The sequence below is a fragment of the Laccaria bicolor genome, genomic scaffold (genome assembly GCF_000143565.1).
Source record: "Laccaria bicolor S238N-H82 LACBIscaffold_5 genomic scaffold, whole genome shotgun sequence".
In the NCBI taxonomy this organism is placed as follows: domain Eukaryota; kingdom Fungi; phylum Basidiomycota; class Agaricomycetes; order Agaricales; family Hydnangiaceae; genus Laccaria; species Laccaria bicolor.
In genome coordinates, this window is record NW_001889876.1 from 1,818,725 (window position 1) to 1,841,128 (window position 22,404).

The 22,404-nt window shown below is 47.3% G+C and overlaps 3 protein-coding genes across 3 annotated transcripts; 2 read left to right on the forward strand and 1 right to left on the reverse strand.

Annotated features, from left to right (window-relative positions):
- Positions 1–9,518: 9,518 nt before the first annotated feature.
- LACBIDRAFT_314149 (uncharacterized protein) lies at positions 9,519–11,928 on the reverse strand (the record flags this gene model as incomplete). The annotated part of the gene is made up of 7 exons (XM_001877890.1): positions 9,519–9,734; positions 9,784–10,125; positions 10,180–10,395; positions 10,450–10,888; positions 10,937–11,391; positions 11,442–11,584; positions 11,640–11,928. 7 exons carry the CDS (start codon positions 11,926–11,928, stop codon positions 9,519–9,521), a joined length of 2,100 nt encoding a protein of 699 aa, XP_001877925.1.
- A 2,202-nt stretch (positions 11,929–14,130) lies between these two features.
- Positions 14,131–16,004, forward strand: LACBIDRAFT_293229 (uncharacterized protein; the record flags this gene model as incomplete). The annotated part of the gene is made up of 4 exons (XM_001877540.1): positions 14,131–14,814; positions 15,061–15,294; positions 15,553–15,693; positions 15,726–16,004. Exons 1-4 carry the CDS (start codon positions 14,599–14,601, stop codon positions 16,002–16,004), a joined length of 870 nt encoding a protein of 289 aa, XP_001877575.1. The 5' UTR covers positions 14,131–14,598.
- A 2,227-nt stretch (positions 16,005–18,231) lies between these two features.
- Positions 18,232–21,970, forward strand: PR_S1 (pyrolysin; the record flags this gene model as incomplete). The annotated part of the gene is made up of 18 exons (XM_001877541.1): positions 18,232–18,405; positions 18,462–18,569; positions 18,678–18,827; positions 18,885–18,940; positions 19,009–19,112; positions 19,171–19,238; positions 19,295–19,406; positions 19,461–19,618; positions 19,686–19,759; positions 19,811–20,027; positions 20,081–20,136; positions 20,190–20,283; positions 20,326–20,435; positions 20,505–20,879; positions 20,935–21,025; positions 21,092–21,465; positions 21,527–21,725; positions 21,788–21,970. The coding sequence occupies 18 exons, from the start codon at positions 18,232–18,234 to the stop codon at positions 21,968–21,970; spliced, it is 2,703 nt and encodes a 900-aa protein (XP_001877576.1).
- Between the last annotated feature and the right edge of the window lie 434 nt (positions 21,971–22,404).

The following is a 22,404-nucleotide window of genomic DNA, read 5'->3' on the forward strand; positions in this document are numbered from 1 at the left end:
GAGTAGATATCAACATGAATAGCCTCCTCTAGCTTGAAAGCCAACTTGGGCATGATGTGAGAAACTGATGATGTGGCAATAGCAATATGTAAAGTCATGTCAATCCTTCAGCCATATCCCCACATGAGCTTACAATTATGTTTTGAGATAGGAATAGCCTTTCCTAATATGAAAGACAACTTGTGCATGATGTCAAAAAGTAATGCTACAGCACTGGCAATATGATGGCAATCCTTCAACATCAACCCCATAACATAGATAGGGCCAAGGACACCATAAACTACATGTCAACAACAAACTTTTGTAGTCTCAAAAAGCGGACACTACAAACTTTTCTATAAAAAAAAGTGCAACACTACAAACTTTTGTAGTCTCAAAAAGTGGACACTACAGACTTTTCTAATGAAAAAGCTCAACACTGCAAACTTTTGTAGTCTCAAAAAGCAGAAGCGCACACTACAAACTTTTCTAATGAAAAAATGAACACTACAAACTTTGTAGTCTCAAAAAGCGCACACTACAAACTTTCTAATGAAAAAGCGGACACTACAAACTTTTGTAGTCTCAAAAAGCGGACACTACAAACTTTGTAGTCAGGATAACCTTTTGACCCTAACCCTAACTTTGTAGTCTAAGTCCAAGCTTTTGTAGTCCAAGTCCGACTTTTGTAGTCTTTTATAGTCTATCAGTAAACTTTGTAGTCTAAGTTCAACTTTTGTAGTCTTTTATAGTCTATCAGTAAACTGTGTAGTCTAAGTCCGACTTTTTTGTAGTCTATCAGTAAACTTGGTAGTCTATATCTGACTCTTATAGTAGGGGATGAACCTTCCTTTTTTGGTCATTTTTTCCACGATACAATAATTGTAGCCCTGTCTTTTAGCTTTCTAAATATATTGAAATCATGTTATTTGGTTTTGTTTTCATGGAGAAAAACACAAAAAAAAAAAAAAAAACACGACACTTTTGAAATTCCTTTACCTCATATCTCCACAACAAAAGCACTTCAGAACATAATTCAAACAGATTCGGGAAGCTACAGTGTAGGGCTACAATTTTCGTTTTTTGACCATTTTTGGTAATTGGTCATGTGACCATCATCCCAACATCCCCTTACATGGACCCTGATAGGTAAAGTCATTCTCCTCTTGGTTTTCTTCACTTTTTAGTCAAACCAGGTGATATTTCCCTTTTGGGATGTACCCTGAAGTGGACCCTGAAGGCAGTGCCTGATGTTCAAATTGCAATGATATTGGCCAAATAGCTAATGAAATTTCCAATGATATCACCCAGGTTTCTAATGAAAATCACAATGATATTGGGCAAGTAGCTAATGAAATTTCCAATGATATTGGCCAGATAACTAATGAAAATCGCAATGATATTGACCAAGTAGCTAATGAAATTTCCAATGATATCGCCCACAAGTAGCTAATGAAATTTCCAATGATATTGCCCAGGTTTCTAATGAAAATCGCAATGATATCGGCCAGATGAATAATGAAAATCGCAATGATATTGCCCAAGTAGCTAATGAAATTTCCAATGATATCGCCCAGGTTTCTAATGAAATTTCCAATGATATCGCCCAGGTTTCTAATGAAAATCGCAATGATATTGGCCAAGTAGCTAATGAAATTTCCAATGATATCAGCCAGGTTTCTAATGAAAATTGCAATGATATTGGCCAAGTAGCTAATGACATTTCCAATGATATCACCCAGGTTTCTAATGAAAATTGCAATGATATCGGCCAGATAAATAATGAAAATTGCAATGATATTGACCAGGTAGCTAATGAAAATTGCAAATGATATTGGCCAGATAACTAATGAAAATCACAATGATATCGCCCAGGTTTCTAATGAAAATCGCAATGATATTGACCAAGTAGCTAATGAAATTTCCAATGATATCGCCCAGGTTTCTAATGAAAATTGCAATGATGTTGGCCAGATAAATAATGAAAATTGCAATGATATTGACCAGGTAGCTAATGAAAATTGCAAATGATATTGGCCAGATAACTAATGAAAATTGCAATGATATCGGCCAAGCAGCTAATGAAATTTCCAATGATATCGTCCAGGTATCTAATGAAAATTGCAATGATATCGGCCAGATAACTAATGAAAATTGCAAATGATATCGCCCATGTAGCTAATGAAATTTCCAATAATATCGCCCAGGTATCTAATGAAAATCACAATGATATCAGCCAGATAACTAATGAAAATCGCAATGATATTGGCCAAGTAGCTAATGAAATTTCCAATGATATCGCCCAGGTATCTAATGAAAATCACAATGATATTGGCCAGATAACTAATGAAAATCACAATGATATTGACCAGGTAGCTAATGAAATTTCCAATGATATTGCCCACAAGTAGCTAATGAAATTTCCAATGATATTGCCCAGGTTTCTAATGAAAATTGCAATGATATCGGCCAGATGAATAATGAAAATTGCAATGATATCGGCCAGATGAATAATGAAAATCGCAATGATATTGCCCAAGTAGCTAATGAAATTTCCAATGATATCGCCCAGGTATCTAATGAAAATCACAATGATATCGGCCAGATAACTAATGAAAATCACAATGATATTGACCAAGTAGCTAATGAAATTTCCAATGATATTGCCCAGGTTTCTAATGAAAATTGCAATGATATCGGCCAGATAAATAATGAAAATCACCATGATATCGCCCAGATAACTAATGAAAATCGCCTAATGAATAGACATGGTAACTGGAATGATTCCTATCATAAAGACTGTGGACTTATACACAGGGAGCTCTAGGCAGTTACCTTATTTATATGATAAAAGTGGTACCCACCAGTCCACGAGGTTAGATACTTCTGTTAGTAACTGTGAGATACCCCCGTGGGAATATTTTTCCACACAGTTAATAACGTGTTAATAACATAAATATGGGGTATCTAACATGTTAGAAACATGGTGTGTGTATGTCCATGGTTATTCAATAGGGGAGGAGGGAGCAAATTTATCGTTGTGTTGAGACTATGCTGCTAATATATGTTGAGAGTCAGAAGTTTTTTAGGGGCTGTGTGCACACCAGGCAAATTCTGTGGCCAAGCAGTGGTCAACCAGCTGCCAACCAGCACAAAAATCAAGCCAATAACCTGACTCTTTATCAGAATTCCCTCCCTTTTCAAAAAATCAGGCAAGCCTAACAGTGGACCCTCAAGGTGTGTCGCACAAAAACTACTATTGCCCCCCATACTGATATAGGGTATATCACAGTATATCACATCGCATTTTGGAGCCCCCCTTGTTAGATATGTTACTTACATGTTACTAACGTGTGATATACCCCCATGTTACTAACATCCAAGTAACAAACCCTGCACTATCTGGCAGTCTGCCTTCTGACACTCAGATATTGTCCAAATTCTTTCATGGAGACTCGCTTAGACTTTATTTCGCTTAGATGAGTTTTGACACATTTTCTTCGGCGGTTAGGATCTAAAGCATGTTTGGATTTTGCCATAGAATTAGCTACGCATTTTAGCTTGCGCCCGCAAGCAGATATGATAGTGGCCTGCACCATGTGGGAACCAGAAGGCCTGAACCATCAGAAGAGTTCATTCCGTTACATCCATCCACACTCAGAACATGTATAACAAACATCTCTCACATCACATCTCATCTTCTCATCGAACCACCCCCCTCTCAACAAAATCCAACAAACTCTCCAAAGGCTGCTTCTCCCCCTCCCCCTCCCCAACAAACTCCAAAAGACCTTCAAACACCTCCGTCCGCTGCGCGTACCTCTCCGCGCTCAGTTCTTCCCCTGCTAGACCCTCGATCGGGTCGGGGACGCCTCGGAGGGCTTGGACGCTCACACGGTCGCTAGAAGGTCTGATATCGATTTCTCGATTTCCAGCGTCGCCTTCATCATCGTCAAGACCTAGCTCGTTCGTCCATCCCCAATTCACGCTCCCGCTCCCTCGAGACCGTTTCCTAGGCCTCGTACTACTCGTACTCCGTTCACGCAATGAAGTAGTCGTCGACTCTGATCCCGTCGATTCCGAAGATTCCGACGATGGTCTTCTAACCATCCTTGGTGGTGGTGGTGCAGTCGCCTCAGGGGAGAGGGGAGGCGGGAGGGAAAGAAGGTGCGTAAGCAACGACCGAAATAGTTCCGTCTCTTTCGCGTTTTTGTGGTCCACTACGCTTGATACTTCCGTCTGGAGGAATTGGAGGGCTTTTACTGGGGCAGAGTCTTCGCACATTTCTCGGAATCTGCGCGTGTAGAGTATCAGCAAGTGTTTTGCCAAAATGAAACGAAAAAAACTCACTGTTGCCGTCGAATGAGGAATTTGGCTTTCCTGATGATCTCCTCTGGTCCAGGCCTACGTATGAGTTTTAGCAAAAAAAGAAAGAAGAGAACAAAAAAACAACCATACCTCCTCAACTCCATCCTCCAAAAATCATCCAACCTCTTCTCCTTCCCACCATCCCTCTCCCTCTCCTTCTCATCCCCATCCCCCCCATCCCCATCCGCACCCGCATTCCCACTCCCACCGCCAACAGCACTCAACCCACCCGCATTCCCCCCATGCAAAAAAACAGACCTCGTCGCAGGATCATACACCACCTGATGCGCGAACCGCGGCATCGGTATCTCACCCGCCGTCGTCTCAGGGTGCCGCATGATCTCTGCCCATTTACCTGGGTAGGTGTCGTAGCGGTAGACCCAATTTGATAGGTATGAGCGTAGAGTGGTGTTTTGTGTGCCTGAGGCGGAGTCTCTTGTTAGACCGCAGAACCTTTTTTTTTTGGTGTGTAAGCTCAAGTTCTAGAGGAAGAGGGGAAGGAAAGAAGGGAAAGGGATAACGTACACATAAATCTCCTTCAACACAGGATCAATCACCGCTCGTTGCGTGAAACACGCATCTGGGCCTCCAGCAGCCGTAAAATTCGAGAAAAGCTCGCTGGCGGTGTTGGTGTTGATATTATACGCGTACATATCTGAAAGGTATCGTTCTTCCCTCTGTCCCGCGAATATGAAGAGTGTTTTGGAGGTGGGTTCGAGGACCATGGAGTGGCCGAAACGAGAGGGGATGAGTACTTGCGAGCTTCCGCTTGTGGTATCTGCTTGTCTGGGTTTGGTTTGGGAGATGATGAGCGGGGGAAAGGAAGGAGAAGGAGAAGGAAGGGTTACTGTAGTAAACGCCATTTGCTAAGGCGGACGTTGTAGCTGTACAACCCAGAGTACTTTGACGTGTCCCAATCACCGTCGACGACACGTCCTCCAAAGACGTACATGATTTGGGCTTCGCAGTCCATGACCATTTGGTGGTCGAATATGAGTGGTGGTCCACCCGAACTCTTTGCGAGAAAAATCAGCAGAGGAATATGAAAGAAGGCAGAGGGCTTTACTAGTGTATCAAACGATAGAAAATCCCATTTCCCCTTATCAGCGCCTCGTGTATGATACCGATAAAACTCTGAACAATACGTCTTACCCGCCGCCGACGTACCATTGGAATCCCCCGCATTCACCAGCGTAGGTTGTCGTTGTTGTTGTTGTGGCGCAGCACCAGCAGCCGGCGGAACACTCTGCGCATGCACATGCGGAACAGTAACAGGCGCAACCGTAACACTCGCCCTCAACCCATCCGAATCATTCAACCTCCCCAACAAATAAATACTCCCCGCCTTCGTATCAAACACCATCTTATGACACGACCTCGCCCCAGGTGCATTCTGCTCATCCGACGTACTGTGACTCAACACGCGCCACTTGTCCTCGCGGACACTGTACGCCCAAAAATCATCCAGACTCTTCTCGCCGTCCCACCCCCCAAAGAGGTATATCATCTCGTTAACGGGGTCCATGCACATGGCGTGTCCGCCCCTTGGCGGAGGAACGTCCCCGTCTGCGTCTGTGCCGATCAAGCGCGTCCAGATGGCGTGGGGCTGGCAGGCGTATAGGTAGTTCTCGAAGAGTCCTGCGGAGGAGATGGAGGAGAGGAGGTCTTCTGCAGCGGACCAGTCGCCTTTGAGGACGATGGAGGAGTGGAGTTGGGTTATGAGGGGGTGTTCGAGGCGGAGGTTTGTTCGGGAGAGGATGGAGTGGAAGGGTGTGAGGAGGCGCCGTTGGCGGAGGTGTTTGAGGATGTGGCGGAGGACTGAGGTTTCTCGGTGCTGGGTGGGGTTACTTAGAAGGGATGAGGGGGGGTATGAGGGGGGGCACGTACTTCTGCGTAATCTACTCGGATCCGTTCGACGACTGGTGGGTTAGTTGTGCCTGTCATTGAGACATGCCATATTGAGACGTGGAAGCTCTGGCCGTGTGCACTGCGTTGAAGTCAGCAAGAGTTTGTGAACGCGAGCAGTGGGCTCACCATATCGGTACAATCTTGACATATCGTGTGGGGAATGCGACGCCAACACTATTAGTGTGCTTGATGGCAAAAGTTTCTGGGATGGCATCGTTCTTCAAGCCTGAATGAAGAACCTCCGTCATATTGTCTTCCGTCATTCCGACGAAAAGCTTGAACTCTTTCATGTTACATGGATGCTCTGTTCATAGAGATCAAGACGAGCTCTAACAAGAACCCTCGCGTTCTTACGTTTGGAGAACTAGAACTGATATATGAGTGATGTTCTTTCACACAGAAGGTGTATAACGCCAACCTTTCCGAACGTTATGCTCTCTATCGTCGTAGCATCAGTTCCCCATCGGTATAGAGCAAGCGGGGAAACACACTAAGAACAGCGAGCGACTCGAGGCGCAACAAGATCCACTGCTTCGCACTCCCTAGGAAAGCGCCACTCCATCTACTTGACTGATCCTGGGGCTTATCAACCAGAATGTTTTCTGGGACATATTTCCCGCTATGGGGCGTAGAATGTGCAATCGTGAACGTTAATGGCGTCGATGCTGGTCGTGACATGGATAAGCGAAATTTAACCGTCGAGGACGCGTCGAAGGATGTTGATAAGATGATCGACGTGATTACCGTTTTTGTACCTCGTGCTTGCTTTTCTCATGCCAGAAAGTCATGTTCCACTTAAGTATCTGCATACTTTCGCTGCCACCAGCGGACTAAAATATTTCGCTTTTTTTTTTCAACTTCAAACTCACTGCCTTGACTGCAATACCTCGCTTTTCATTTCAGCATTTCAACTTTGTGATTTCGGATTCAACTTGAACATTTCGATTTCGATTTCAACATTTCGCTTTCAACATTCCGCTTTCAACTTGAACATTTCGGTTTTGGAGTTTCAAGTTTCGAATTTCACTATTTCAACTTCAAGCTTTCAATTTTAACATTTTATTTTCATTCTTCGCACATGTACTAGTCTAGCTGTCTTCGGTGTGGTATATATTGCAGCAGCCAAGTATATTATTATTGTGCAATAGCAGTAGCTAGTTCTAGTGCATGAATCCAAGTTTGTCGATGTGAGTGCATATCTGTCGACAAAGTAGTGGGTAGGTTCTGGAGTTCTGCATTGAAAATGAGAAGGCGCTCGGCATCAAAGGGACATCGCAGATCTGGAACCTCGACATGAGAAAGGTGGTCAGGGTGGTTGACGACGAAGGGATTTTCATTTTCGGCATGATTCTCTGGATTGAACTCATCATGATGCTGGCGGATGCGGCGCCGATCAAGCTCTTCCCAGTCAATCCCATATTCTTCAGGATTGATTCCTTCATGTTCCACATGAACACCTCGAACTCCATTTGTCACCAATCCCTGAACATACATATCCTGGGGGGACTGGTGCGGCTGACCACGCCTTGAGAGTACATGGCTGTTCCAAGTAGATGTCCACACTGCTGCATCAGCATTGATTTTGTCAAGGAACAGGTGGTGAAGGAGCCAGATATGGGCATCGCTGTCGATGTTCAAACCGTCGTGAGCCTCTAAAGTCTCGAAAAAAGTCTTCCATTTGGCCCCAAAGCCCTTGGTCACATCCACCCACAGGCGCTCAATCCGTATATTGTGCACACTCCTGGAAACTAGATGTCAATGATTGATAGTAAATGGTACACGATGACCTACTTTCCCCAAATATACGAACCTATTCCTCGGACTTCTTCCATAAGTGCAGCAACGAGCAGATTCTCGGTACCATGATCCCCTCGAATACCACTTGGAAACCCAAATATCTCTGTAATATTTTCAAAAAGGTCGAGGACAGTTGTCGCGCGGTTGTTGTTGCTTGCCAGGATGCCAAGAAGAAATCGTGAAAAGCCATCAATGAATGCATGGATGACAATTTTCCAACGAATGAGGCCTAAAAACCTTGAGATTAAAAAGTACTATGAACATTAAGACTTACCATGCTGACCATCGTGGTGCCATAGGGCATTGGGACCAGGGACAGAATACACTCTGCGCTCGATACGGCGGTTGCCAAATTCATTGTTCGGAGGTCCGATAACCCTCAAATAAGACTCCTCAATTCGCCGGCGTGGGACGCGCTCACCCAAGGCCATGAGGTATCCATCAAGCATTCGTCTCCCAAATGAAGGAAATTGTTCGTAGATTGAGACAAGGATGGCATCAAGTTCTTCATCTGTTGCCTGAGAGAGATTGGCACAGCTACCTCTTGAATACACCCGTTCAATCGAGCCATCCTCTTGCTCTTGGTCAGCATAAACAGGGGGGCCGGGGTCAGACAGACCAAATTCTAACATGCGGCGACGAATTGTTCGGGCCCCACACTGGTACAAGTTCGCGATTTCTTGCAGAGTAGTTCGGCCACTCGCAAGCAGTGCAAGGTCCTCCTGCCTAATATCGACAGGTGGTCGGCCTCGCTGCCCAGAATGAAGAGTACCACCAAGGACAATCGGGGGAGCATCAACAGGATAGCGAGAAGAAGTTGCACTGGATTCTAATGCACTAATCATTTCCTCAACACTAGTTGTGATTATGTCGGCATCAGCTGGGTTCATATCTGGGATATGCTGGGACAAATATCAGCCAGTTAGGCATAGAAGTCGCTACCAGTGGGTGCGTACCTGTCGGATGTTCGCCAGGAACTGTAAACAGGCTCTTTTTTGGGCATTGATTCTTTCTGAATTGCCTAGCTGTGTGCGGAGCACCGATGTGACACTCGTGCCAAGTTCCTGAAAGGCAGCTGCAATGTGATGCTGGACGAGGGCCATGTCACGACTAGGTTAAACAATTCAGAAGCTAAGAGAGGAGAGCATAGGAGGATACAGCAGATGCAAGCAAGATACAAACAGATACGAAGTTCCATGCACCGGAGAAGCGTCGCCTGCAGGCATCCACAAAGGATAGTCAGCTTGTAGTCAGCCTCACCCAAATACTGCGGCCTTTGCGCGGCCTAGTCTACTGCGGATTCTCGCTATGTCGTTGAGCAGCATGACTTCATCATGACAACAATCATATGGTAAGTTACATGCAGCAGCCGATACTCATATATAATCTATAATGTAAAGGATCAATGAACAATGGTAATGAGGCACAGCAGGATGGGCAAGTTAATGAAAAGCAGAATAGGTGCGTCAAACTGCGTTGAATACCTGGTTGCTACCCCACAAAAGAGAGTGCATCCAGATATCGAAGGCAGAAAATGCAGCAAGAGGTGTCACTGGATCGGGCATGTGGGCTAGAGATGCAAAAGCATCGTCAATCTGAAATTCAACACTCCGGAAGCAGGTATGAAAATGTGCCCCTGAGGCTTGTGCTGTTCCCAGTGCAAGAAGTCGCTTAAACTGTATCTAAGGTCCAAATAAGCTCAGGTGATCTTTTGGTGAGAAATAGGCATACCATCAGTCTCTCGTGTGCGAGAGGGAGGAATCGCGATGAGGTGACGGCTTCTAAGAACAGTGTTGGACGAAGGGCAGCATCATCCCGCGACTCTTGGAATGCCTGAGAGCTCACTCCAACTGCACCCAATGGATGCCCTTTGCCTCGGAGATAGTGGCGCAAAAGCTCTAAAAATCGTGATCGCCGGGCGAAGTACTTGGTAAGATTCTCAGTGGGGGAATCGGGATTCGGTTCAACATCTGTCCAAGCGATATAGGGCAGCAAATCGATTGAGGTCGTAATGACGCGATCTTGGTACATGGTGCCCAGGAGAGCCAGAATGTCGAAATTGGTTCGAAGTATCTTTGAAAGGTTTGAGCAACACAGAGAAAGAAACGATAAGGTTATATCACATACATCCATCAATTTAGGGGGCTGAGATTCGCCAGTGACCTCAGTTACAGAAAAAAAGGGGTAGTTTATTCCGATCGCTACAGCCTCGAAGATTGGATGGTGATGCGAGAGGTAAGATCTTTCAATATCTTGTGTTTGGTGGGCGAACAGAAGGCCAGCCTTGATTGAAGGAAGAAGTTTCAATTGGTTTTCAAGGGACATGTCCCGAATATGGTCAGCCTGTAAAAACTTTGTATAAGCCCCAGGTACCATGAATGAATATATACAACACACTGTTACGTTCGGGACCCACTCAAATATCAGCGACATTGGATCCATGGTGCCATCAAGCACGAGTCGAGGAGGAGTTCCATCTTCGCTTGGTGGCCCAACAGCTTTTGGAGGCCAGGATGCGAGTCGCTTTGCAGCTTGGGGGGCGACAGCGTTCACAAACTCTGGGGTCGTTGCATGTTCAAAGTCCTTGAAGAGGAATGCTAAGAAGAATGGCGATATTGGGAGTGTATCGAACCCCCACACGAATGATTGTCGGATGATAAATCCGAAGAAAATGAAGATCTTCCTGTCGCGTTCGCTGACAGCTGGTGCAGGAACAAGGGAGGGTGTGTAGAAGTCATCCTCTGCCATTCTTACAAAGTGTTTCCAGTCGCCGAGGAGTCCAGACAAGATATGAGACCAAACTTGTCGCCTTGGACCATCCCCAGGGGCACCGTTGCTGCAACAGGCAGTCAGGCACATGTCAAGAATTCTCGAGATGGCTTACATGATCACTCTGAAATAAGGATGGCTCATTGCAGCCTCAGTAACATTGTCAATCGTCGTATCTGGGCAAAGATCCTCCGGTATTGGTGCCCCAGTGACAAGATTCTTGAGATGGTGCATCAGAGATTCAGCTGCAGCTTCTGCCGTAGGCGATCGAATGACCATGCAGGCATCGGTATCGTTGTGGATATCAGAAAGAGCAATGTTCCATAGAATTGCGACATCTCTAGCCATCCCATTCTGGAGGCGAGCAGTGCGATGGTGGACCTCTTGAATTTCCAATTCTTCTAAAGTCGGCATCGCCAGCGCTGGGGGAGGTGTGCTGCTGCTGAAGCTGGAATCTACCGATGTAGCTCTGGCGACACTTTCACCAGCAACAGGTTGGCCGAATGCACATGGGCCTGGGTGGTCGGTATCTGCAATCACATCCCTATTCACGGGGTCATCTGGCATATTCTACAGAAAGAAATCAATAAAAGGATTATAACAGTAAGTCGCTTCCATACCATTCCCTGCGCGGGGCGACCACAGCTTTCGTTGCATTCGATGTCAAAGTGATGCTCCAGTATCGTTTCCCACAATCTGATGGGAAGGCATGCATGGGGACCAGTCCCTTCAAAGTCTCCGACAATAATATTATGATTCGGCACTGGTTAAGAAAAGCGATTAATTTTATGAAAAGTGGGCAAAAGTATCAGACCAACCTATAATGACGATTCGCCATTCTGTTTGGTTGACATGGACGATAGGCATTTTGCTTTTGCTAGAGATGTCGGCATAAGTTATGTTCGTAACAGTTTTCGGGTGCCGGTGCAAAATTGAGGTAAGGCTGTCTGCAGCCTGGATCCGTGTAGTCGCCTTGATGTAGAGCGGGTGCCACTTTGCCTCTGGGTCAAGCACAAGGGGAGGTTGTGGTGCACGGGATGATCGAGCTGCAGGGCTAGGTGTTGGTGTGTTTAGTAGGTCAACGAAGGCAAGGTTATGTTGGCGCATGTGGCCGTCGATCACAAGATTGAAATCATTTGCAATGGGCGAATCAATGCTTCCTGTTTTTTCATGTCGAATCAGCAGGTTTAGTTTTTGTGCTTGTGCGAGAAAGTCCTGCAATCTATTCGTAGGAGGAATGCGCAAAGTCGCGAAGGAAGGGCCTGGGTAATCGTTGTTTGCAAATTGTCCCAACTAACAAAGTTATCAGTATGCATTGCATAAAATTTTCGAGAGCAATTACCTGCTGGGGGTGTATTACGATGAAATACCTCAAGTTGATAATCTTCTGCTTCCCAGTCACAGGCCTTTGGGTTGTAGAAACTCGTACATTTTTGCGCTTGGGCACGCGAACTGTTGGAAGGCTGATCAGGGGGAGATGGGCGACTCCCACAGGATGCGGCAACTGCGATGCAGGTAGTGCTTGGAAGTTAGGTTAATTAACTGGAAAATAACCGAGACCAGACCGGACCTAACCGCAAAAAAACCGGACCGCGGTTAGTGGTTAGTCAATTCTGGAAATGAAATAACCGGTTATTTTGCGGTTAACTAACCGTTAAAAAACCGGTTATGACCGGTTACAACCGACCCTATTTTACCCCTTCAAAACGCATCTAAAAGCATGAGAAACGCTAAAAATCTGACAGAGTTATGGTCAAATCTCTAAATTATTGGCTAAAATAGTAGGCTTTCAAGAATATTATTATAAAATTGTCAATTCTTCACCGAATTTAGCGTTCTTGGGCTTGTTTTAAAGCTACGACGCATGGCAATAATGTTTACTGCAAGGAATATGAGAAATATACGCCGTTTTAATCGATTTTCTATTTTTTCGGTCCTAACCGGTTAGTAACTGCAACTAACCGGTTTTCATCGGTTATCTTCGGTCCAGTTAGGTTATTTTGGGTCTGGGAACGAACCCTAACCGGTCTCGGTCTCGGTTAGAGCCCCTGGGCACCCAATAACCTAACCTAACCGGACTTTCAAACACTAGATGCAGGTGGTTGGTGCCTTGCCGCTGCTGAAATTCGGCGCAGGTTAACCTGGCTCCCACTATGGGTCGCTTGATTAGCATCTGCATCTGGTTGGCTCCAAGGTTGCAAGGTTGGTTGCTGGGAAAGAGGTGGTGCGAGGGGTCTCAAAGCGAAGATTGATGGCTGCGTAGCAGGGGGAGTTGGCTCTATCGAAGGAGGCGGCACCCCTGCACGAGCACTGCCAGGTGCAGATGGTAGGTGCAAGTAGTTTGCTTTATGGCAGCGAGAGCACACAAGCATTCCACATTCGCGCCGAGTCTGAAAAAAAGAAGAATGGGCTCATTAACAATGACTTGAATAAATCGATGAAGTTCGTACCCGGCAATGCGTGGTACGGTTGGAAAACATTTGCCTGTGGGCAGAATCTGGCAATTCGACTGGGCAATACCGAACAAGGACCTGCTGAACATTCCGATGCTCAGAAACAAAATGCCCACAGAGGCAAGAAAGGCCCGACTGGATCGTAATTGAGTATCGCACGAGGGGAAAGAGAGAATTTGGACAAACATCTTCAAAGAGATCAGGACATTGGCATAGGCTGCATGGACAGATTTCGGACATGGTCAGAATGTTGCTTTCCAGGTCTACAGGGAGGGGGTTCAGCAGTCAAGCAGGGCAGAGAGCGAAAGAAAGGCAGAAAGGGGGGAATACCTGGATGTTTTTGAGTGCTAATCACCTTCTGGAATAGTGCGCACAGATCTTCATTAAGATCTGATCAGCCCTTTCTAGGATAGTTGGTTGCACGTCGAAGAAGTAACGATGGAGAGGGCCTCCCGAAAACTAACAAATTAGTTTGAATTCTATATACAATGGACCTCCAGCATGCGGGAGGGTACCCATATCCCAAGGTATACCCTGTGAGATCTTCCAATCGGTACCCGCATCGCTGGTATACTTGCAATGTATTGCACAAGCGACCAACCAATCGAGTTTCTGAAGGGCAGAGGGAAAGATAAGACTAAACGATGCCTTGAACACCCGCTGCCCCCTCCCTTGGTTTAACAGTTTCGGTAAATAATCCTCTTTGGCTCCCGCCAGGTCCTCGTCACCTATTCATTGGGAATCTAACCTGGCATCGTCCGCGCTTCCAGAAGAATATGCGGGCGATGATATGCTGGCGGTTCGAGCATTTTGAGGGGAAGGCTGCTGCTCTTTTTTTTTTTTTTTTTTTTTTTTTAATGTCAAATTTATAGTCCATCGGGGCGAAGCCCCACGTCAGACTTTACAACTTCGTAGACTACCTAAGGCCCCTAGTGCCTATGATTCCTGACCCCCTGAGGATCACCTCTTGCACTGGAGAGGGCACGCCCATGGCGATCATTCCCCTTCCTAGTCCGGCACGGAAACGCCGTTTAGAGGTGCATCCTATAGGCGAGCGGGGTAGTCCTGTCTTCTGCTTAACTTTGCAGTCTGGCTGGTTGGTGTTTCGTCTTCTAAGTACCCTGGCTGCTGCTCTACCCCCATGCCTGGCAATCGCTTTGGATTCTAGGATTCGGGTAGGGGGTTCATACATTCAGAGGTGCAGGGTGTTGATAGTTGGCCAAAAGAGGCTCGCAACAGCCACCGCTTTGAGAGGCAGATTGGCGGATGGTGCTGCCTTCACTACCGTTGCTTCGCCAATCGTATTAGGCACCTATGCGGAAGGATGGTTCCCGCGAAGTCGTTACGAGGAAGTGCTCCAGCTCGTGGCCCGAAAACTGTGCCAAATGATGGGGAGAGGAGGAAGCTGGAGAACGAGTTGTTGAACCTTTCGCATGAGCGTGTGCCGGAGATTGGGAGGAAGGTCAAGGCTAGGGATGGGAGGAAGGAGAGGGAGAAGAGAGAGCGGGCGAGGGATCGGATAGGGTGGGAGGACTGGGAAGTACGATGGTAAACATAGGGATAGGAATTACGCAACGAAGTGTTGCCGGCTGAGGGGTGGAAGGAATGGTCGTTGATGTTGGTCAAAGGGGATGGTGGCGAAGTGGCGGTCCATTGGCAGACTGGTTGAGATCGCAGAGGCAGAGCCTCTTCCGCTGGCACCCAAAGAGCGCAGACGTGCAGTTGGAGCTCCTGGGGCGTTCCCACCCCCTGCTGATCCCGCGCTCGTGGTACAGCCGTGATATAGAAAGTCGAAATAGGAATCGAGAAGGGCGGGAAAGCCGTGATAGGGCCAGGGAATATGGTCCTCGTGAACGCGAGTGGGATCGAAGGGATACCTACGACCGCCCTCGTTCTGCTGAACCCCGCTCTCCCCCCTCCTGCGTCCCCTTCAACTACGCTAAATGCGAACCCAGCAGGCGCTCTTCCTCCTCCCAAACCCGCTTCTTCCCCTGCCCAACTCAAAAACATGGCTGCCGAAGTGCGCAACGCCTGTGTGCACGGGCAAGAGAGTGGAGAGCGAGCGCGCTGCTAGAGAACCTGTTGTTCCAAAATTACGCTACCATCGTATTGCATAGAAAGGCAGGTAGGGCCGCCGTTGGGTGTCCGGGAAGGAAGAGCATGAAAGTCAAAAGGGGACAAAGTTGGTGTCGTTCAGGCAAGCGTTCAAGCCCCACTTCGAGATCAGGGTCGCCGTTTTTATGATCATAATCGTATTGATGGATGAATGCCGCAGTAGCTGCAAAATCGAAATCGGTGGTCCTGGCGTTCTCGCCGCAATGTGCCAATTTGCCTGGAAAGGCATAGCTTGAGGCATTTGGATCACGAGTCCATCTACGGGGGCCGTGTCATAGTGCTCCGGCGAAATGCAAATAACCAGGTCTGCATTGATGTGAACTGAACCTGATGAAGAGGGACTGGACTGGAAACCAAGGGATGATGGGGGAGCAGGGCGCGATAAATTGTTTGGTCACTAAAATGATTGAAGAGGATGCTGAGCGGGATCAATCTGCTGTGGTGGGCGATGTGAGCTCAGAGACCGACACTCAAAGCCGGGCAGAGATTGGGATGCAGAAATTCATGGGTGGCAGATTTCGAATTTCCTCAATTGCTGCAGGCCACCAAACATGTCTGCACGATGGGAATGGTCTCCACAACGGCCTCGGGACTTGTGTTCTGAGTAAACAATGAGCAATGAAAAAATGCAGAATGGATGGAAAAGAGGCTGTTTACCCTGTACTTCCAGCTCTTCGTCCATCGAGGAATTAGACAAGAAAAAAAATGCCCCCTTCCTAATCACCCTCTTTCAACCTCAAAAAGGTCTTCCCCTCTATCTGTTTCGAGAAGGGGGAAGGGGGAGCAGGGGAGGCTGGAGGAGGAGAGCTATCGCGCTAGGGTTGAGGCTTTGAAGGTTGCGATTGGGCGGCGGAGCGTTCAGCGACGTTGCCAGTAAAACATGCCGGCTACAGGTAGGTCAGAATAGGTCCGTGTGCACAAAGCGAAGTGGGCGTACCAATGGTGTGCGCATGGTCTCTGCCCGCCCAACTGGATTTTGATTAGCGCGGGGGCTGGGTGAACTTGGGTGAACTAACAAACAGCGACCCTCAAGCAGCTGGAAGGCAAAGCAGGCGGGGACTGCGCCCTCGAGGTCACACGGTAATACCAGAGTAACACAAGCGGCGCGCGGCATGCCGATCCACTCAATAGCCTGGCAGTAACATGTGGGCCACCATCGGTTCTGTGGAGGAAGAACAAAAGCAAAAGGCAGTTTTGGACTGCTGGCGAAGGTCACGTGACACATGCGGGCTCGGTCTCAGCGCGCACATTTATCACCAGCTCTCAGCGCGTACATTTAGCACCAGCTCTCAACGCGCACATTTATGGCTCACTTACGCAAATCTGCACGACACCCTGGTGTCAAGAAAGTTACCGACCACCTCATTGCCTTTGTGGCAGCCAACCCTCACGCACTGCGCCTCTTCGCACAAGCCTTTGACGAACCTGGCCGCAAAGCCTTCATTGACCATATCAAGCCGGTGATTGCCAACTCCGGCCTATGCACCGAAAAGGAACTGGACAATACGGATTGGTTCTCTACTTTTACTGGTGGATGCAAAACACAAGGAAAAAACATTATTGAATGTGTTGCAGAAGCTAACCACATCATGAGTTGGACTTGATGGCATGCACTATTGATCAGAGAGGTATGAGAGGAGGATGGCTGAAATCCGCATACCTTATCTTTCCCAACCTCGGCATGATGCTTCATAGACTAGAAAACAGATGAGACAACACTGCGCTAGCTGCATAGACAATTTTACCTCTAAGAGTTGGCCAAATAACTTCAGAGTGCCCAGTTGAAATGAATTGTCGCCCTTTTTCTTCTCCAGCTGCCCCACCTGCGAAAGACATCAGGCAACGAAACGATGCAGCAAGACCCACATTCACAGGGATGCATGCATATCCCACAAAGTCGCCAAAGAGATGCAACAAGCACCTCCGCAGGTCTAGAAGCAGTGTGCAAATAGGTGCCCTTTGCGAGCGCAGGTACAATTGGGCAGGGTATGCTTCCGGCTCGATTGAAAAAACCCGTGTCGAAACTGAAAGCCTCAAGTTGAAATCTTGAAGTTGAGACGAAGGGCCGAGACCTTGAAAATAAAAATGAGATTTGGAAATGAGAGCTGAAATCTCCAAAGCGAAGTTCAAATACCGAAGGTGATGTTGAAATCCTGAAGTGGGATATGATCTTAATTTGAAATTTTGAATACACAAGCGAACACGCATGGAAGAGCCGGAAATTCTGAAATGTTTGGTGAATTGAAGCTGAAATCTTGAAACTCAGATGGAAACAGCTTTGCGAAACTTTTTGTCCGCTGGGGCCCTTCATAGCATACGACAAAATTCCTGCTTGCTCAATTCTTGACATAACCACTCGACTGGATTTCTTTCACAGATGTCTTTTACCCGTTATTCAATGGCCCTAGTCAACCTTCACGACGGAGGGTTGTGTTGTCAACCTCTCGAATGAGCATGGGAGCCACATCTTGGCAAAGCGTGCTTCCCCAACCTCATGATATTCTTCCTTTATGGCGCACTATTGCACTTCATCTCCATCCAACACCCGGCCCCGCGAATTTATGAAACGATCCATCAAGAAACCACATTGATTCCTGGGGAACGCGTGCTCACCAAGTACGTGTCCACGTCTATACCGACGATCTTGCTTTTCCATAAAGAACTAGCGCAATTGATCACGGCAACCTCGACAATATGGGCTTCCGAACACGCCACATGCATTGTGGTGCCTGTACGAAGCCTATAGTATATATACACAATTTTACTGGTGCAGAAAACCCCAGCTTAGTCGGTTGCTGCCTGCTTTGACTTTGTCCCTCCTATGGTCTCCCCTTTCCTAACCATGAAGTCCGCTTCGTTATGGGCTGTCCTTCCTTCGTTACTCGCAAGCTCTGCATGGGCTACGTTCCCTATATCCAGCGTCAAGCGGGAATCCAACCTTCCCGTTGTGCCGAACAAGTTTATCGTCGAGGTAGACGTGCTTTCCAACATACCCAATAAACGCTCTTTTACTCGTGTATGTTTCGTTCGGATTATATATCCTGTTCCTTGGTTGACGATAATCCGCTACAGTCTCTCGACGCAGTGTACGATTTACTCAAGTCGCGTGATGTCTCTTTCCAAGTCGACAAAGAATACGATTCACCAGACCTCTTCGTCGGAGCTGCTTTGACTGTCACAGTACGTCTTCTCTCATCTTTATCACGGTTCATCAGTAACGCATACATTCACAGAGCGCTACCGTACGTCCTTCAACCAACTCACCTCCACATCATTAACACAAAACAGGATGCAATCGCCCTCCAAAACAGCCCAGGCATCAAAGCCATCCGCCCCGTAACGACCTTCCAAAGGCCCAAACCCGTCAGCGTACACGTCGTTTCCGGTCCCTACGATCCAGCCATCCCACCAGACTCGGAATCGACCCATATCCTCACCGTACGTCCTTTCTCTCCCTTCTTCCTTCTTCCAAGTCTTCTAAGCATGCGATAATAGGGCGTCGATAAGCTGCACGCAAAAGGTATCACCGGAAAGGGCATCAAGATCGGGATGTACGCACTCCTTCTCTTCTCTTCTCTTCCATCTCTCTTGGGTCGAATCCTTACGTAACGTTACCCAGCATCGACACTGGTATTGACTATACCCATCCTTTACTTGGTGGAAATTTTGGCCCAGGGAATAAGGTCATTGGGGGATATGATTTCGTTGGAGATAAGTATGATGGTAAGTACCCCTCTTTTCTTCAAGTCGTCTTCATCTAATTATAATTATCTTCTACTAGGTACCAATACCCCTGTCCCAGATAACGACCCCCTCGATCAATGTGCGGGCCATGGAACCCACGTAGCTGTGAGCTTCTTTTTTAAGTAAATCATCCTTTTTACCGACCGACGATCGATGATAAGGGCATTATTGGTGCTAACCCCGGAAACCAGTTCAATATTAGCGGTGTGGCGTACGACTCGTCTCTCTCTGCTTATAGAGTGTTTGGGTGCACTGGGTCGGTGACTGATGATAGTAAGTTCCTTGCCTTCATCCATGGTTATCTACAATTCACCTTTTTCTGCTTAGTCATCGTCGAAGCTCTGCTAAGGGGTGTCAAAGACGGCCAAGATATATTGACACTCTCGTTGGGCGGTCCAGACGGATGGACTGAATCGTCAAGTAGTGTAGTGGCGAGCAGGATCGCTGCGTCCGGAAAGGTCGTCACTATCGCTGCTGGAAACGACGTACGTCTGTCTCTCAAAGTTTTTGCAAGTTGCATAGATCATTGATGCTATGTAATTAATGGTGAAGGGTGCCTCTGGGTCTTGGTACAGCTCCAGTCCAGGGAACGGCGTCGACGTGATTTCCGTATCTAGCGTGGACAAGTAAGTCTTGTTCTTCCTCTTTCCTTTCCCTCACACCTATTACTTGAAAAGCACCGTCGTTCCTCTACAAAAACTCAACGTCAACGGCGTCCCACACGACCAAATTATCTATTTTGCCACTTTCCCCTTGCCTACGCCTGGGGATTTACCTATTTATGCTACGTCAAAGGATACGACTATCGTTGATGATGCTTGCGAGCCTCTTCCGGATAGTACCCCTGATTTGTCCAAGTTTGTGGTGATTGTCAGGCGTGGGACGTGTTCTTTCGTGAGTTTTACACTTTGCGTTATGGGCCGTGGACGTAGCTGAGGTTGGTGTAGGTTACAAAGTTGACAAATGTTGCTGCAAAGGGGGCGAAGACTACTTTGATCTATGAGTATGTTTCTTTCTTTGCATAGATGGCTTCCACTACTAATGTGTTGTCTTTAGTAATGGAAATGGCTTCGCTGGCATTTCAGTTGGTACCTTCAACGCTGCTCTTATCCAAGCTGCCGATGGAGAATTCGCAAGTTATCTTCATATCGTCCATTTGCGTTTGAACTGATCATATGGATGAAATGCACAGCTGGTTCAACAATTTGCTGCTAATGCCCCTATCACCATTTCCTTCCCTCAAACAGGAGGATCGGTCAACTTCCCAGATCCCAAGGGAGGCTTGATCTCCTCATTCACCAGGTACGCGATCTTCTTTCTTTCTGTCTTCTATATCGACAACGAAAATCTGATTATTTTTTTTGCCAAAAGCTACGGCCCATCCAACGATTTTTACTTCAAACCCGCTCTAGCCGCTCCAGGCGGAAACATCCTCTCCACCCTACCAACCACCCAAGGCTCCTTCGGAGTCGAATCCGGCACGTCCATGGCAACGCCCTTCGTAGCAGGCAGCGCCGCCCTCCTCTTCTCCGTCAAAGGCAAATCGGCGTCCGTGGGCAAGAGTGCTCGGACGTTGTTTGAGACGACTGCGAAGAGGGTGCCGTCTAGCCATACGGATGGTGATCCGTTGCAGACGGTTTCGCAGCAGGGGGCGGGGCTGATTAATGTTTTTGATGCTGTTTATGCGACGACGGTTGTTGAGCCTGGTGAACTTGTGTTGAATGATACGGCGCATTTTAAAGGAGTGTGAGTTGCTCTTCTTTTGGTAGTTTTGGGGTGTTGATGATTTTGGGGATGGAAGGCAAACGTTCAGTGTGAAGAATACTGGTAATGCTTCGAAGAAATATAAGCTTACTCATTTCCCTGCTGGGACTGCTTTGACTGTTAACGCGGTAAGATCATCTTCCATACACCCAGAACGATAGCGCATAAGCTCACGTCCTCATTCTCATTTGCAGACAACCCAATTCGCCTCCTTAGGACCCGTCCCACTCACCAAAACTTCCGCCTCCGTCACCCTCGTCCCCAACACATTCACCCTCCGCCCCGGATCATCCCAAATCGTCGCAGCCATCTTCTCCCCACCAAAAGGCCTCAACGCCGCCACCTATCCCCTATACTCTGGGTTCATCGAAATCGCGGCTCCTTCGGAGAACTTGCACGTCACGTATATAGGGCTGGCAGCATCGTTGAAGGATAAACAGGTTGTGGATAATAGTGACATTTTCTTTGGGGAGAAGATACCTGCTTTGATTGATTCGAAGGGTGATGTACAGAAGTCTCCGACGAATTATACGTTTGTTGGTACGGATGTGCCTACTTTGCTTTGGAGGTACGTCACGGTTTTTTTCTTCCCCCACGAATTGAAGGTGTTGATGTTTGTTGGGATGAAGGTTGACGTTTGGAACGCCTTCGTTCCGTGCTGACCTTGTAGACCCCAATATCAAGATCGCCACGACGCTTAGCAGCCGTGGACTGTTTGGCAGCCTACCCTTTTTCACGTTCCCGCATCCGCAGAAGGGGGGCTCGTTTGCTCAGGTCAAGGTTGTTGGCACGCTGGCCGAGTTGAATTATATTCCTCGGAATAGTGAGGTGCGTCTTCTCTCCCTCTCTCTCTCTGTCTACCCTGTTCTTATTACCTTGACGTTTAACAGAACCCGAGTGACAACGGATACAGCAGCTTTGCGCTCAACTCGCCCACATTCGCGAATGGGACTGCTATTCCGAGTGGGTCGTATCGCGTGTTGATTAGGGCTTTGAGGGTTACGGGGAATCCTGCTAGGGAGGAGGACTATGATTCGTGGTTGAGTCCTGTTTTGGGGGTTTATCCGAAGTAGTTACCGCTCGTTTTCTTGAAGCCGCTGTCACTCAGCTGTGAGAAGTAAAACCATTTTGATTGAGTGAAAACACCTCAGACACATACGCTCAAAATGAGTGTTTTCACTCAGACTGAGGACTCTGTCGATATGCAAGATACCCTATCACCAATTGTTTTCAATCGGGAACTCCTCCCCAGGAATTCGACGACGTCGACCTTCGATTCCACTTTCCAGATACTACACCACCGTGAACATGGCCAATACGCCCAAAGGGTCCTATATCTTCATGATCTGGGTCTCGTCATCAAGCATGGTCCTCGCACAACCATCAGCGAAGGCCAAACGCTCTGGGTTTTGGCGAAATATTGCCCTCAGGTGCGAATACCGACGGTATATGGGTGCCAACAACTTGTTACGAAGAACATGATAATATATAAGGAAATGTGAACAGC